This window comes from Saccoglossus kowalevskii, chromosome 2, assembly GCF_978046115.1.
Source record: "Saccoglossus kowalevskii chromosome 2, keSacKowa6.1, whole genome shotgun sequence".
NCBI classification, from domain to species: Eukaryota; Metazoa; Hemichordata; class Enteropneusta; family Harrimaniidae; genus Saccoglossus; species Saccoglossus kowalevskii.
In genome coordinates this window covers 21,132,306-21,150,717 of record NC_140642.1, presented here as the reverse complement: position 1 = coordinate 21,150,717, position 18,412 = coordinate 21,132,306, and the positions used below count along the sequence as shown (strand labels likewise).

At 35.8% G+C, this 18,412-nt stretch overlaps 1 protein-coding gene across 1 annotated transcript; it reads right to left on the bottom strand.

Annotated features, from left to right (window-relative positions):
* Positions 1-3,349: 3,349 nt before the first annotated feature.
* Positions 3,350-18,156, bottom strand: LOC144357925 (uncharacterized). Its single transcript, XM_085492723.1, has 8 exons — positions 17,863-18,156; positions 14,692-14,886; positions 12,675-12,857; positions 11,479-11,676; positions 10,929-11,120; positions 10,458-10,637; positions 7,682-8,527; positions 3,350-7,031 (listed from the first exon to the last, which is right to left on the bottom strand). Exons 1-8 carry the CDS (start codon positions 17,969-17,971, stop codon positions 7,027-7,029), a joined length of 1,908 nt encoding a protein of 635 aa, XP_085348849.1. The 5' UTR covers positions 17,972-18,156; the 3' UTR covers positions 3,350-7,026.
* Between the last annotated feature and the right edge of the window lie 256 nt (positions 18,157-18,412).

Sequence of the window (18,412 nt, the reverse complement as noted above, 5' to 3'; positions counted from 1 at the left end):
CACTATCAGCTACATCTTTTAGTATCACAGTAGGTATAGGGGAAGGTTGCAATATCAGCCACATCTTTTAGTATCACAGTAGGTATTGGGGGAGGGTTGCAATATCAGCCACATCTTTTAGTATCACAGTAGGTATTAGGAAGGGTTGCAATATCAGCCACATCTTTTAGTATCACAGTAGGTATAGGGGGAGGGTTGCACTATCAGCTACATCTTTTAGTATCACAGTAGGTATTAGGGAGGGTTGCAATATCAGCCACATCTTTTAGTATCACAGTAGGTATTGGGGGAAGGGTTGCAATATCAGCCACATCTTTTAGTATCACAGTAGGTATTAGGGAGGGTTGCAATATCAGCCACATCTTTTAGTATCACAGTAGGTATAGGGGGAGGGTTGCAATATCAGCCACATCTTTTAGTATCACAGTAGGTATAGGGGGAGGGTTGCAATATCAGCCACATCTTTTAGTATCACAGTAGGTATAGGGGAGGGTTGCAATATCAGCCACATCTTTTAGTATTACAGTAGGTATTGGGGGAGGGTTGCAATATCAGCCACATCTTTTAGTATCACAGTAGGTATTGGGGAAGGTTGCAATATCAGCTACATCTTTTAGTATCACAGTAGGTATTGGGGGAGGGTTGCAATATCAGCCACATCTTTTAGTATCACAGTAGGTATTGGGGGAGGGTTGCACTATCAGCCACATCTTTTAGTATCACAGTAGGTATTGGGGAGGGTTGCAATATCAGCCACATCTTTTTAGTATCACAGTAGGTATTGTGGAAGGTTGCAATATCAGCTACATCTTTTAGTATCACAGTAGGTATAGGGGAAGGTTGCAATATTAGCCACATCTTTTTAGTATCACAGTAGGTATTGGGGAAGGTTGCAATATCAGCCGCATCTTTTAGTATCACAGTAGGTATTGGGGGAAGGTTGCAATATCAGCCACATCTTTTAGTATCACAGTAGGTATTGGGGAGGGTTGCAATATCAGCCGCATCTTTTAGTATCACAGTAGGTATTGGGGGAAGGTTGCAATATCAGCCACATCTTTTAGTATCACAGTAGGTATTGGGGAAGGTTGCAATATCAGCCACATCTTTTAGTATCACAGTAGGTATTGGGGAAGGTTGCAATATCAGCTACATCTTTTAGTATCACAGTAGGTATAGGGGGAGGGTTGCAATATCAGCTACATCTTTTTAGTATCACAGTAGGTATTGGGGAAGGTTGCAATATCAGCCACATCTTTTAGTATCACAGTAGGTATTGGGGGAAGGTTGCAATATCAGCCACATCTTTTAGTATCACAGTAGGTATAGGGGAAGGTTGCAATATCAGCCACATCTTTTAGTATCACAGTAGGTATTGGGGAAGGTTGCACTATCAGCCACATCTTTTAGTATCACAGTAGGTATGGGGAGGGTTGCAATATCAGCCACATCTTTTAGTATCACAGTAGGTATAGGGGGAGGGTTGCAATATCAGCCACATCTTTTAGTATCACAGTAGGTATTGGGGGAAGGTTGCAATATCAGCCACATCTTTTAGTATCACAGTAGGTATAGGGGAAGGTTGCAATATCAGCCACATCTTTTAGTATCACAGTAGGTATAGGGGGAGGGTTGCAATATCAGCCACATCTTTTAGTATCACAGTAGGTATTGGGGGAAGGTTGCAATATCAGCCACATCTTTTAGTATCACAGTAGGAATAGGGGGAAGGTTGCAATATCAGCCACATCTTTTAGTATCACAGTAGGTATAGGGGGAAGGTTGCAATATCAGCCACATCTTTTAGTATCACAGTAGGTATAGGGGGAAGGTTGCAATATCAGCCACATCTTTTAGTATCACAGTAGGTATAGGGGGAGGGTTGCACTATCAGCTACATCTTTTAGTATCACAGTAGGTATAGGGGGAGGGTTGCAATATCAGCCACATCTTTTAGTATCACAGTAGTTATTGGGGAAGGTTGCAATATCAGCCACATCTTTTAGTATCACAGTAGGTATAGGGGGAGGGTTGCACTATCAGCTACATCTTTTAGTATCACAGTAGGTATAGGGGAAGGTTGCAATATCAGCCACATCTTTTAGTATCACAGTAGGTATTGGGGGAGGGTTGCAATATCAGCCACATCTTTTAGTATCACAGTAGGTATTAGGGAGGGTTGCACTATCAGCCACATCTTTTAGTATCACAGTAGGTATTGGGGGAAGGTTGCACTATCAGCCACATCTTTTAGTATCACAGTAGGTATTGGGGGAAGGTTGCAATATCAGCCACATCTTTTAGTATCACAGTAGGTATAGGGGGAGGGTTGCACTATCAGCTACATCTTTTAGTATCACAGTAGGTATAGGGGAAGGTTGCAATATCAGCCACATCTTTTAGTATCACAGTAGGTATTGGGGGAGGGTTGCAATATCAGCCACATCTTTTAGTATCACAGTAGGTATTAGGAAGGGTTGCAATATCAGCCACATCTTTTAGTATCACAGTAGGTATAGGGGGAGGGTTGCACTATCAGCTACATCTTTTAGTATCACAGTAGGTATTAGGGAGGGTTGCAATATCAGCCAATATGAAAAACAAAATGGTGTGCATAATATTTTTTCCTTGAACAGTTTTTTTTGTTTATTTTTTTTGTATCTGTAAACCGAAAAAAAAATAAAAATATTTATTAAATAAAAAAAAAATCGTTGCGGATGTGGAAAAATAAAATGACATGCTTCAAAGTCCCATAATATCTATTGTATGTATGTTTGAATCACAGTAGCTTAACTGTGAGGGACTGTGTTTGAATGAAATGCTTGATAATAAAATAAAAATGGCCGCCATTTGGGCATCTTTAATCAGATCATGAAATTAATATACATGCATATGTATCTAGAGATGCATGAAATACCAGTACGTGTTAAGTTTGAACGTACTTTGACCAGGCTTGTCCAAGGTATGGCTCCAAAACAACATTGAATACGTAAAACAATATGACATGCATCAAGATCCCCCCAATGTCAATGTACATACAAAGTTTGAATGAAAATTGGCCATACACAACCAAGATCCAGTTCAATGCTTGATTTGATAAATTTTTAGCACTGAAATGAATGAATGTACATATGTATCCCAAGATAACCAAGGTAAATGTACATATGAAGTTTGAATGTGATCATTTCAGGCATGTTAAAAGTTATAGGTGGGGTGGAGTAGAATGGAAATATCGGTAAATCCTAAATACCTGTTTTTGGACTGCCTGAATGGGGACTAACAAAATTTTCATGTAAAAACAAGTTGATCAGCAACTTTTTCTCCACACAACGATTAAATATGCAGGAACTTGGTTTGAGGATTTCCTTTTATTGTTCTGGTATTGGACAAAGCACATGTATACATACAGGCTAACATAGGCAAGAACGTCTTTGAAAGTACTGCAATAATTGTACCAATAGTGCAATCTTTAAAACAGAAAGCGTCAAACCAGTACAGAGTGATCACAATGGCTAACCAAGTTACTTAATTAACACAGGAAACACAGAATTACATAGGAATCAGCCTCTTGTTAAATATTTAATTAACCAAATAAAATAGTGCAGCCTTTAAAATAATAATACATAATTACAACCAGTGGTTAATTAAATTTACAAAACCATCGCTTGAGTGTCATCAGACTAAAGCATAATATGTGTACATATATGTTCCATCATAGTGGTAATAATGCTAACAACTTTAATTTTGCAAACTTTGGGGAATTTTGCGAGTCAGAGAAAATTGACAAATTCTGTAGCAGTGAAAACTTCACTGGTGTCCCCTAAACACATGGATTCTCATCAATTCTTTTGAAATTTTGACCTCGCAAACACAATCAATAAATTGTGAAATTTCATATTGGCGAAAATCAAACAAATTACATACTGGTATACCATAATGGTAAGATGTATTGTGTATGTCATGCCATATGTAACTGAGATAAGACGTTGACCAGCTCGTTAGCATTTTAATATATTTTTTTAAAACATTGTTGTGCTAGATGGCAATTCAGAACAATGTTTGAACACTGTCGTTCGTAGTATTTTCTCGAACCCAATATCGCATGTTTTTAGGACAGGGCAAACATGTGATAAATACAGCCGAGTTATTATTTTGCTCTGGAAATTGAATCCATGACCTCACTGATATAAGGAGAATACACTAACCACTGAACAACCACTCAGATCCTTTGAATATTGTAATCAATTGTAATTACTCGGTATACTTAATTAAGAATAAATAAGTCTTGCAATGAACACGACATATAAGCAACTATATGACTGACAATGAACATATATGGTACTCCATAATACCAGGATAAGAATCATAAATAGCACAAAATATTTTAAAAAAAATTTAAATTGTAAGTATATGCTCACAAAAACTACTATTTTAGTAACAATGTTTCATTCTAAATATAAAATACAAAGTAAGGCATACATTAATACAGCATTGGAGGAAATAAATATCACCTACGGTACTGTAATAGGATTAATTATTCACTGGGTTTTAATTTTGCTTATTTCGCTGACTGGAAAATGCGCTAAATTAAAACCCAGTGAATATGTAACATTTAGCATAGAACACGCTATCTAAATGATAAAACCGTGAATTTAAAACCCACTGAATATGCCTGAAATTGTAAATCAGCGAGATTTAAACCCAGTGAATATTGGTCATTTTACAGCAGTTTAAATGGCTGGATTATGAGAAAATTCTAGAATGTCTGCTTATTATATGCTGTAAGCTGCACCAAGAAAATGTGAAAACTACTGTTTATCCACAACAAAAAAGTGATTGGCAAAAACTCCATAATAAGCTTAACCATCACATTTTAATGCTTTCACTGGGACATACATATTCAAGATGCAAGAAAACATGAATACATAGGGACCAATCACTGTGGACCAATTTAACAGAACTGAATGTTTGCTAACATGATCGATATAAGAAAGAAAGACAATAAGGCATTCACAATATTCTAAAAATAATATACAACTGTAAATGAAAAATCAGCAAAACATCATATTTTATATCTCACTAAATTTACATTATAATATACGTAGTAATGTATGACTGCAGCACTTTATAAAATCATCCATATTACTATGTTAAGATATCGTAAGAATTTAGTTTGAACTGTGTTTTAAAAAATGTTTTTTGTATTGCGTATTCCCTGTGATACTGAGCCATCTGAAATATATATGAAGGAAAGATGCTCTAGCTATGTAAACAGCACACACAGTGTTACAGCCGTTCTGAGAATTATTCGGACAGTCAGTTAGCAATATATGTTGGAACTTTGCAAAACACTTAGGTCTTTTTCAATCTAGACTTGATGGCGCCGTTGTATTGGCACGCCCACAATTGGAATCATTCCATTATCTTGCAAGATGCGGGTAAAACGCTGTTTTCAAAACGACACGCGTTGGTTACCATATATTAACAGGTTATATGCATTCAAAGTGTTATTTTAAATTGTTATAACCATCTAAGTCCACCTGACATAGCGTGATTTACAAAACAACTCCTGAGTGTTGAGTAACCCCAGGTATTAATGAACTCGTCGTTGGCGGGAAGGCTCAAAGTAAAGTTTCTTAGCGGGACGCGCTGCAGTTTCGCGACAGTTTTGGGCCAAACTAAAAGTTGTTTTTACATTACTGGTGCATTATGTTTCAAATTCAGATTTTATACAGTGGTGGGAGAGTACGTCAGGGATACACAAACGGAAAACTTGATTATAACAGTTTGATGGATTTTGTCAAATCAAAAGTGCCTTCCTTGATCGAATCACTTTTTCAACTGCAGTTTGAAAATGACAAGGGTATATATAATGACCGTTATTATGTCTAGTCCATTTTTGTAACAGGTACAACTGACTAAAATGAGCGCGGGGTTGACATTTTTCGACAGATTTAAGCAACATCCAACTTGTGATTTTCAAAATTACTGAAAATAATTACAATATAATTATAAAAAATAAAGAATAGTTGCTGTGAACGCACGCTAGATAATACTTACAATTCACTAAGCCGACAACCCTATGAAATAGTAATCCCAAACCACGCGCCCGTCACTCAAGTGGCGCCGACAAGTCTAGATTGGGCAAAGACCAAAGTGTTTTGCAAAGTTGCAAGTCATTTTGCTAACTGACTCTCCGAATAATTCTCAGAAAGGCTGTAATTTTAGCTCATTTGACATGAAGGAATGTAAAACATCTTGAATTTGATGTACCGGTAGTTGAATACTGTGAAGTGCTTTAAGTTTGCAAGAGACAAAATTTTGCAAGTTGGTGAAAATCATGAAATTTTGTAGTCTTACCACACACTTGTCAGTGAGGTAATATCGCCAAAATATGGCTCAGATGAAACAGTTATTTCCTGCTCAAATAAAATTAATTTTCCAGCCAATACATGCTATTATCAAAAATATATACCATTTTACAGGACATATTATGAAACTATTTGTTTACTTATTTAGTGTCAGAAAGGTAAACAGAATAACATGGAATAAAACAGACTGGTACACAACAAATAGCGAAAAAACACAGCACATTTGCCCTTTAAGATTTATAGTGGATATAACTAATGGTTGGCACCAGAATATGTAATGAAATATTTCTTAATCTATCATGTACTACAAAATAACAGTTTTGATTGTTACAAAAGAAGAAGTGTGTTTCTGTTTACACACATATCCAAGTATTTCAAATACCTAAACAGTCTACATACAAGTTATTTCTCAGATTGTCAAAGGCAGTATAATCTGTATAGTATGAACTAGACCAAGAATAGTGAACAACATCTGCCAGTGCAGAGTTGTAAACAAAAAATAAATATCCTACTGTTGAGGATGATAATATTTCTTCCAAGTGTCGATGTCATTGGCTTTGGTTTCTGGTAATCATTGTAGATAAGGTTTACTTATCACAGGTTACACAGGTTTGGTACATTATGGATCACATGCTTAGGGTTCCACGTTCAGGTTCTAATCTGAGGAAGAAAAAAAGTAACTTTTCAATAAGCATTCAACAATATTTAAGTGAAATATCAACATTGTTTGAGGAAAACCCGCACCAACAATACATACTCTGTTCAAACTTTTATTTAATTGTAATTTGTATTATTTAAATAAATTACAGTCATTACAGTAGAACTTTTAATGAAAATCTTGTCTCAAATGTTCATATACTTCTGAAGTTGATTTACTAATTTACTAGTAAATTTATGAACAATGACATGATTATTATCCGTTTTGAAACCGGTAGACTTGGTGTTGCCGAAATAGACATCATGTATCATAGTGCTTAGTTTTAGTTGACTCCTGATGTGCAAACTATCAATATCATACTTCAATTGCTTGGAAACATGGAGAAATATTTATTAAAAGTGAAATTCAGACATTGAACTGCAGTTTGTATGGCGGTTGGAATAATATCCACACAGACAATCCTGAAGACACTGAACAACAGGTTGACTGAAATTTGCATTACTTGCATGTCTTTTGACGACACCTCTCTCGCCATGATCATAGACACGATAACAAAGCTCATTGAAGCATGTCAATGCTTTTCTGTGGTTCAAGAAAACACAATCATGCTCAAAAACAATTTTACACTTGTAAAAGTTTAGTTGTTACTTACCATCGACAGAAATATGACTGTCACACTCATTGATCTGGATGTCAGTTAACAATGCATCATCATTTTCATGATCAACATTATCAACATCATCAACCCCACGCTCAGTGAGGTGAGAAAGAACATCTACGCCACTATCAACATTAGTAACATTATCCACCTCTGCTGGCTCTATTCCGTGTTCAGCATTGATATTGGTTAGTACAGTTTCCAAATTCAACAAAGCATCATCATCAGCTCTTTGTGGACTCGCATTCTCAACATCATTTTCAGGTTGCACACTGGCCGGCAGGTTGCCAGCTTCACCCTGAACATCTGCCTGATTCGCTGAATGAGTGACTCGATTTTCATGATCAGCATTTTGATGTTCATTCTGTAACTGATTAACAAAAATACTACTAACAGGTGGTGGAGGGGGTAGGCGTAGATTCCTGGGTACACGTGGCAGTCTACGGAATTGGGATGCTTGATCACTGTTGCTGTGGTTGGTATCAGCTTCGCTGGATTCAGTAAATGATGGGGGTCGTGATCTAGATTCGCTTGCTGTGGCTTCTTCGTAGGAAGGTAGTACTACTTCCAAACCATTTGCGTATGCAATAAGAGCCACTCTGTCAATGTCTTCATGGCCTCTGTAAAATTCCTGAGCTCGGCTGTGACGCATCTGCTGTATCTGGATGGAGCGACAGACTCGTCGTCTGTGAGAGCAATACTTACAGCGCCTCACGCTAAAGAGAATGACAATTATCAGCATTCCCAGCACTGTACCAGTAGTGACTATCACAACAGTCATAGTAGTGTTGTTTAAGAACACACTTTGGGCCACTGGAGATGCAGTTATGAGAGAATTCACTGCAATTCAAAGAAGAAACACAATTATTTATTTGCTTATTCAGTAGTGCATGTGCCCATGGTCAATATAAGGTATATCTTAATTATCCAGTCCTCATAAAGACAGCTGTTAGCTACAAGCACTTGTATTTAAGATGCATTTCTAATAAACAGTATAACATCGATATAAATATGTTTCAGATGTCATCCCAAGGCTGATTTTGTTGGGATATTCTGGAAACAGTTTAAAATTTGTTGACTCTCTATATAAAACAGCATAAGTCCACACAACTGCTGATTGACCGATCATATATCACATAATATGGAAGTGGAGACCTACGAGGAGCATCAAATACAATGAGTAAGTATTGAGTAAGTCCCGGATTCCACCGTAAATTCGCCTGTCCGAAAAATCGCCCTTGGTGGTTTCACGGCTGGTGGGGTGCAAAATTTAAAAAAATGTTCGTCAAATATTTTTGGGGGCTTATATTTTCATTGAAAAATCCACCTACGCCGATTTTGAACACTGGCAGTTGGACCACCCAAAACGAAAGAAACTATTGCAGAAGCTTTTTCCTTGCTGGATTAAAAAGTAGACGCATCTTTCTCTAAAAGAAGTTTCAAATAAAAACGAACCCAACTGCATTGCTTAGTAGCAAATGATCGCGGTAGCGCAGTCTGGTCATGCTGCGTTTCACAATTGTTGATTATAACCTAGTAATGCTTATAATAACGTGCAAACAATAAATTCGTTGAATTGTTATGAAATGCAAATAAATTTCAACTTATTTAATCGTAAGTGAATGATTCCGATCACATTTTCAACGCTCGATGCTGTAGAAATGAATGTCCGCCATGTTTTGACCAATGAAAGCGATGGATGATGCTAACGTGTTCAAATTACCATAGCTGATTTAAATATGTTAATGTTATTGAACGCAGCACAGAAGAGATTTGCCGATGTTGTACAATCTTTTGGCTTGGATTTTGATGGGAAAGCGGCATGATTTGTTTTTAAATAAAACAAGCAGCCTCTCGACTGAGATAACTCGGCTGTTATCAATGCACATTTCAATTAAAGAACAGAAGATATCATTAGAAAATGAACAATATGCATAGTATCAATGCAATGGGACTTGCTGTTTTCAACAAGAAGTCAAAAATATCATTTTTCACCATAAATGATTGTGGTTTTTAACAAGAAGTCGAAAATATCATTTTTTACCAAAAATGACAAAAATATTCACCAAAATTAGAGAATTGAAGATATCATCATGAAATGAACAATTTTGAGAGAGGTCTACCCAAGGTACATATACACCAAGTATCAAAGCATTCAAGCTTATAGTTTTCAAGAAGAAGTAAAACATTGACACGGACGACGGACGCCAGACGACGGACAATCACTCATATGATAAGCTCCGCTCGACAAAGTCGACAGCGAAGCTAAAAAATAGTTGTTTTCAAAAGATTAACTGAGCATTTAAAGAATAGTTTAACATTGTTTACAGCAATAACAGCTCATTGTCGAAACGAAGCTTACCCATTCATGCTACCGTAGTCCCAATAAACATCATACTCTTGAATAGACGTCAATGACTACGGTGAAACTTTTAGGCATCAGAAAAGATTAAAATAACACCTTAAACAACTGCCGAAAAATCGCCCTGGACGAATTCTTGGTCCCATTTTATTTTTTTTAAATCCGAACTGCTGTTTAACAGCCCAGGGCGAATTTACGTCAGAATCCGGTAATAGTACCATGAAGTGATCATTTACTGTGTACTGTATGCAGTTATTGGGACTACCAGATTAAATCGACCTATCGGTAATCAATAATTAACAAATAATTCTGTGAGAACCAGTGTAGTACTGTAAATTCTGTAGCTTCTAATCAAATGGTACAATGCAGCAAAGGGAATGATGAATTTATTATCACTAATATACTAACCCTGATAGCATGTTGGTTGAATACCAGACCAGGATCCATCATATTGACAACTTCTTTCTGGAGAACCTGATCTTTCATAGCCTTCATCACAGTAAAAAGCCAAGATGGAGTTTGTCATGAAAGTGTCTTGGCAGCATCTACTACCATGGTCTGGAGTTCCAGGATCATCACACCCTCCTCCTGGAGTCAATGATAAATTTAAAATCAACTTACAATGAAGACCTATTTTTTTAATTTTTTTATCGCCTTAGAAATATGGTTTCTTTTCAATAGTGATCCCGTCAGATACATATATGTCATTTTTTTGGTTTGTGTCATGGCAAGTTACAAAATTGTAGCGACACAAAAACACAACTGTTTATTAAACTAAAGAAATTATGACATATCCTCTCAATATAAATAAATGAACATTGAAGAAAACTCATCTGTGATTATTCTGCGATGTTTAATCACACATTTTGTTGTACATACCCAAGAGACATAACGGAGGATTTCCTGACCATGCCATGGTTGAAAGACATTCCCTTTCGGTGCTACCATGTAATGTATAATTTGTTTCACATCGGTAACTAACTTTGTGTCCAAATGGAATAGGCAGTTGTTCTGATATAATGATATAACCATGAGGTGTTGACTCGGGCATGTTGCAGCCGGGCAGTGGATCTGGAGTGAGAAAATAAATAAGATCAGCATAAATCAGTGCATAGTACAATCCAGCCCCAGAAAGTGTTTGTTCTTTTCCGTTTCACTGATACTGATTTACAGGCAAGCAGAGCACTGAATTCATACACCACTGGCATTTCAATTATTGTTTCATCAAAACAACTTGCCCATAAATATCAAATCAGTAAATTCTTTATGATCAGATGCTATTTTTCAATCTCAAAATATAGTATTTTCTCTATTAGAAGTACACTTCAAACAATTGCAGAGTTCTGCATTATTCACATATTCATTTGCTAACAACAATGCATGAATGCATACAGATAACATTTTAACAGATAAAATACCCACAACATACCGCAGTAGACAGGTGGACCAGTCCATTTACCATAGCGGCATGTAAGTACGTTATTATCAATCAAACTATAGAAGGTATCACATTCGTATATAGCTACACTGCCCTGTCGGTACTGGCCATTACCAGGACCTACTGCTTCACCACGGACTATAAAACGACCATTATCTAATGATGGTGGCTGACTTGTACATACGATTTCTGATAACAAAGCAGAATAAGATCATTTGAATATCCAAGCATGAAGGTGCAAGGGTACCGATTACTGGTATTCGTTAAGCAATGATCAAAGATCAAGTTTTAAATTAGTGGCATTTTGAAGGGGTGGGCGCTTTGCCGAATGTGACCCTGAGTATAAAAATTGCACAAAGGGGGGGGGGGGTTGATAGGGCATGGGCGCTAGCGCGGTCAAGTAAGGAAATATAGGCTGGTGAATTGTGAAGTGGTTTGTTTACATTTTAACAGATGGACATGTCTGACAGAAAATAGAATACATGGATCACCAAGTGCTCGTAGTCTACTGCAACAACATTTCACAATGTCATTCAGGACACATACATGTACATGTATATTTAATAACAATAGCACTGAAAAACGCTATTTTTTATATAAGTGTAAATGACAAGTTCTTGTGCGAAAGTACAAAACAAACACATATGACGAGAAAACTATCAAGAGATAGCAGATCCCCTGGCATCTTATTACAAGCACAGGTTGAACATTTATATCTATCAGATATGATAGTTATGCATTTTTACATGACCATAAACAGTTATTAAATATGATGATCAGAACATGAGCCTAATACACCATGAGCTCAATAAAGCATTGTGTGAATGTTTCTATCAGTACTCAGTACCGGTAATAGTGCTCCTGATATGATGCTATGAAGATATGTGGACAGATGCTGGTAACCACTATATCCCCTGCAGTCAATTTGACTGGGACAATATTCGGTGTTAATGATAGTGATATAGATTCTGTATATTTGTTATTTGTTTGGGTTGTTTAGAGTTACAGTTAAAATCAACACTGGAGTTTTGTCTTGTCAGTAAGATGTTGGATCAGATCTTCAAGAAAAATTATAGTGAGGAACAATGCAGTTGCAATAGGTGAAAATCATAAAGATATTTTTGGATATGTAGTGTACCCTCACTCCCAAAGGTGTAGTACTACCAGTATGTATGATGTAAACTTACCACAATGTGGGACAGTTCCTTGCCATTTATCTGAGTCTTGTAAACACATCAGCCTAGCTGACCCCACTAAGACATATCCAGAAAAGCAATGATAAAGCACAGCATAGCTGGAAGAGCTAACATCAGTTTTTTTAATTGTATAGTCACCATAGTCAATAGGAAGAGGAGATGGACATCTGATACCTACATGAAGAGGAAAAATAACAGATATGACAACAGATATGACAACAGATATGAGAGGTTTGTGTTCTGTCAATACAAGGATTTTAATATGGGTGTTAATCTGGCAGTCAAAGCATTTGTATAAGGCAAAACATACGTCAAAAAAAAAAAAAAACAGACAACAAGCTGCTTTCGGATTGATCTGACTGTAAGGTGTTAGGGTTGGGTAGCCAATCAGACACAAGCTTGTTGGTTGCTTTGCATTGACTCAAATATGGTGGCTGTTACCCCACATTTGAAAGCAAGTCTGAGATATGGCATGAGAACCACATTCATTAATACAAAAATGGCCGCCATTCGCCCATCTTGAATCAGATCGTAAAACAAAATGATGTGCATCAAGGTCCTATAATGTCTAATGTATATACCATGTTTGAACAAAATCCATCTGTAAACAGCCGAGAAATGCTTGATTTTGATGATTTTTAGCACAAAAATGGCCGCCATTCGGCCATCTTGAATCTGATCGTGAAACAAATTGACGTGCATATGTATAATATCATGTATGATGTATGTGTGAAGTTTGATTGTGATTGGTCGAGGCATTTCTAAGATACAGGTTCGGACGCACGCACAAACACACAGAGGTCAAAACATAAGTCCCCGTTTTCGGACTGCATTCGAACAGGGACTAATAAAATGGTGTGCATCAATGTCCTATAATGTTCAATGTATATACCAAGTTTGAACAAAATACATCTGTAAACAGCCAACAAAATTCTTAATTTTGATGATTTTTCAGTACAAAAATGGCTGCCATTAGGCCAACTTGAATCAGATCGTGAAACAAATTGATGTGCATATGTATAATGTCATTATTGTGATTGGTCCAGGCATTTCTAAGATACAGATTCAGACGCATGCACACACACACGCACGCACACACGGAAGCACGGAGGTCAAAACACAAGTCCTCGTTTTTGGACTGCGTCCAAACGGGGACTAAATATACTGGTATGAACAAATTGTTGAACTGTCACTAAGATGATGTTGGAGTTTGATTGGGGTGTAATGTTAGCTTACTACAAAACAAAAATAGGAAGTAATATTTCATACCCACACCTACATATTGCTTGGGCAATACATGTATTTACTAATCGGTGATGTCAAAAGGGAATTATTCCCTTGTATATTCGTATATTCGCTGCACATTTAATCTGAGAAAAAGCATGAATTTTATTTATTTTTACTGGGATGTAATTTCTCTATTTCGAACAGGAATTTAAATTAATGTACTTGCAAGTTAAATAATTGGTTCTATTTTAATTTCACATGTTCACATTGATATACATGTAATTTATATTGAATTTTACTTGTCAACAAAATTAGTAAAATATAAATCAAGCCAGAAAACCAGTCTCCCAAACCTAATTTAGAAGGCAAGGCTAAGTGTAGATGATTTATTATTAGAACAATTATCTATGGGAATCAAACCGACAACCTGCCTGATACGAGGCAAATATTCTAACCATTGCCTAGGTATTGTGATAAAATATCGTGCAACATATATATATATATATATACCTTAGCAATAAAAAATATTTATTGTCATGGTTATTGCCGTAGTTACTTTTATGACTTTTTCAAATCACGAATATCAATTTTAAATTATCACCAAAATGTGACTTTTCAGTAAGGAAAAAAAAAAAGAGTCAGCGGCCAATGTGGAGAAACATCACCAAGGTATGATGTTAATTTGTATCATAATGTTTGTAGTGCATAAGTGCTTATTATACAAATATAATTATGCAAATTAGGAAGCTGTGATGAATACCCATGATATCAATATACTTACTAATGCACTGTGGCCAACTATATGCCCACTTGCTGTTTTTCTGACATACATTAGTATTATTAGTGGTACTTAGATGATATCCCTCATTGCAAACAGTAAATGCATGTTCACCAGCTTTAAATTGTGTATGGTACGAGAACTGATCATCAACTACATGCCCATGTGGTATTATTGGTGCACGACAAGTATGACGCACTGAAAAAACAAAAGTTATTAAAAAAGTTGTTAGAACTGTCATGGAAAATATGTTTCCTATAAAGTTTTATCGCCATCATGGCCACTAAATAGCCACAATGGAGAGAATAGTGAAAACAAAAATAACACGTAAAATACAGAATCACACTGAGACATCACTCTAACTGCATATGTAGTGTCCACAAACAAGATAAATGGATTTTTTGTTCACATTTCTGTTCACATTGAGAAAAAAAAATTGTTTTGGCCATGCGCAATTTCAGAATATTACTGTCAAAAAAGGCTAGTGCAGGTTGCAATCAGCTAAGTCAACAGACAGCTAAACATCACCACTATATGATGATCAATAATGTTGAGAAATTGCAAAAACAAATTGTCACTCACAGCTTACATAGTTAACTGTTGAGAGGCAAATTTTTGTGAGTCACTAAAATCATGAAATTTGGGAACATGGATTGTCAAGCAAACTGTGATGTTGCTAAAATGTTATCGTCATCAATAACAAAAAACCAAGCACTTTAGTTTCTTTTTCATTTTGGATAGTATAACACTTTGAAAAGTACATGTAGGAGTTCAATTACATTCATAGTTGCAAATGGGTGAGGTTAGATTACAAAAAGAATGGGGTCACAATGGGTGGGGTCTCATCACATAGGGTCAGTACCTCTTTAACCACTAGGAGCTTGTTTTGACGGGTCATACACAAAGTGATCAGTACATTTATTAGGACAATAAATGCCAACAAAACTCAATCAGCGAGTATAAGCAACGTTCAAAAGAATTGGTACACAGGATATGATAATTTATATGTTCTTTTAAACTTGTGTCAGCAAAACCAACCTGATTAAAATAAGATCTTATTTGTATTATTTGTATTTAGCATTATCTATTTTTTGGTCTCACGATTAATCACATTTCATGATCAGAATGGAAAAATAAAGTGACATCAAAAATAATTAAAAGAGGAAAGAAATAATTGAAAAAACCTTTTATTCTAATCAGATGATAATTTGATGTGTCAAGAAATGTGTAATGTAATAAAAGCAAAAGCTACGTTATTTGCAAGATATTCGCTTCAACAATTTCTTGCTAAAAGCTGAATAGTCATGTCCGTTTCAGCATATTAGGGTATCATCATTTCACTGAATCGCACACAGGAATTTCTGTTCAACGATCGAAGATGGACTTATTACGAAACCATTTTCCCATTAACTTTGAGATAAGTCTGAGCAATTCTTGAATTGTTTCTTGATTAGCCATTACCGGTAGATCCCTTTGTTTCAAATTTATAACACAACAATTTTACTCATGTTACCACTGAGTGAATTTGGAACATTACATACTTTCTAGGTTATGTTTGTTTAGCACACACCCAATACAGAATCCAAACAGCAATGCATAACAGGATTTATTGTAGTGACAACAATAAATACTTTGTGGATAAGCTGCGCAATAAATCAGAAATTCCAGAATTGATTTTTGGCCAAGTTACTCAAAATCTTTGCTATCAACTTCAACTATTCTCCAATACTTGGGCCATCGTAGGAATTCTTGGTAAAACTCTCCAAGTACATGATAGTTACTGATAGTTATTGATTATACAAAATGACCTAATTTGATGACTAATAAGATTGGATAAATGGTGGGAAAAAATAGGTAATCACAATTTTGGTATTTTTTGTTGACCAAAAAAACAGCTTTTAATCTTGGCATAGAAGGGGCAATATTTTCACATACACATGTAAACTTAGTTTTTTTCAGTATAATTATAGTATATTTATTTCTTGTCTCCATCAAGTTACATCAAGTTACATAAACATTAAAAAAAATGACAACTTTAAATACAAGTACAAGCTTTTCTACCCACCCTGATTTCATTCAATGGCCCTTATCCGTTTCATGAGGAAAATTTTGCTCACCACAAACAAAAATTACTTCCTAGATCTGGTGAACACAATTTTGCTGAACAAAATTTGTTCACCATTTATATCTACTCCCATGAGTAATGCTGGCTGCTATAATTTATACTACAAAAATTTAAAGGCTTTCTGTAATGCCAAATATGGGCATTGGTGTAATGGTAAGGGTGTCCTGTCATAGAAATATCATTTTTAACTGCACAAGACATGAGTGCAATACTTTAATTTGCCCCCTTTAATCTACCCCTAACCCTAATTTCTCCCCCTAAAACTGTATAATTAGTGACGTCATCAACCAGCCCCCCCCCCCTAGAGGCGAAATGACACCAGGCAAAGAGGATGTTTGTCGTCTACTTCACAGCCCGTTTTATACTCGATATTTAGGGCATTTTGAGGCACATACAAGTTGCTTTTATTGCCAGAATTCATTCAATAGATCTCAAATTTTATGTACAGAGTGACAGAAGCCAGACCTCTGCTCCCGTTTAAGGGTATATTTATTTCAAGGGTTTTAGTTAAGTTAAAAATACTGTTTCGCCAAGAAATTTAACTTTATTGATAATGATATTGTTCAATTCTTCAGAAAACATTACAAAATTGGGAAAGACTTTCCATCGTACCCCCTTTAACCTAACTTTAACCCTAAACCTCCACCCACCCCACCCCCAATTCAGTTGTGTATGCCGTCTAGATATCTAAGTTCTCAAGTGGGGGCTGGGGCATATACAATACATACTAGTATATATTGTCTTTCTTGTTTTTTCTTTCATCTACACTTTATTGTAATTTAACTCAAGATCCTATAAAGGATATCAATAAAGTTTATTATTATTATTATTATTATTATTATTACAATTAATTTGAGGTGCAATAAAGGGTAGGGGGTCGGGTTAAAGTTAGTATTAGTGTTCTGAAAGTGAATAGGCAAAATAAATTACCCCGGTAATCACAATTACGTAACTGTCGACCCGAGATAGACAGTGCAACTTACAACAATATACGACCAAGAACAATAATTAAAAGAAATTAACTTTAATTAATAATGTAACATACTTACCTTCAAAGTACTGGCTGTCACATCGATGACAAGAAAAACAAACGAGTATAAACGGAAAAACTGTCTTCAGGACGCCACAGGAAGTGAAAGGACTTCGTCTTAAAATCATTTGTTTACTTCCGAAATTCCGATTGCTGATCAAAAAACAATTTAAAATGTACTAAAACTGGTCGGAAAGAATCTTAGTGTTCTAAAAGATCTATTCAAAATTTCGGTATTGCATATTCTATTACATTCACCCTCACAATCACGAGAAAATAGTCGAATACTCTTCACCAACAAACATCACCGCCATCTTCTCGGTAGTTGTGAGTGACGTCACTCAAATCGTCCTGGATTAATAAAAGAAACTCAAAGTGTTACATGTAAAAATTCACAGTTAAAATTACGTTTGTCAAGAGTTTTTCAAGTTTGCAAGTATTCTTTTAAATATGTGTATTTTTATTTCTTTTTCAGAATATAGTGCACTCTATTTTATATTCAATATATAATATGTTTGTATTAATCCAAAATGTACGAGATACCCGCTGCGCTTGCGCAGAAAACGCGG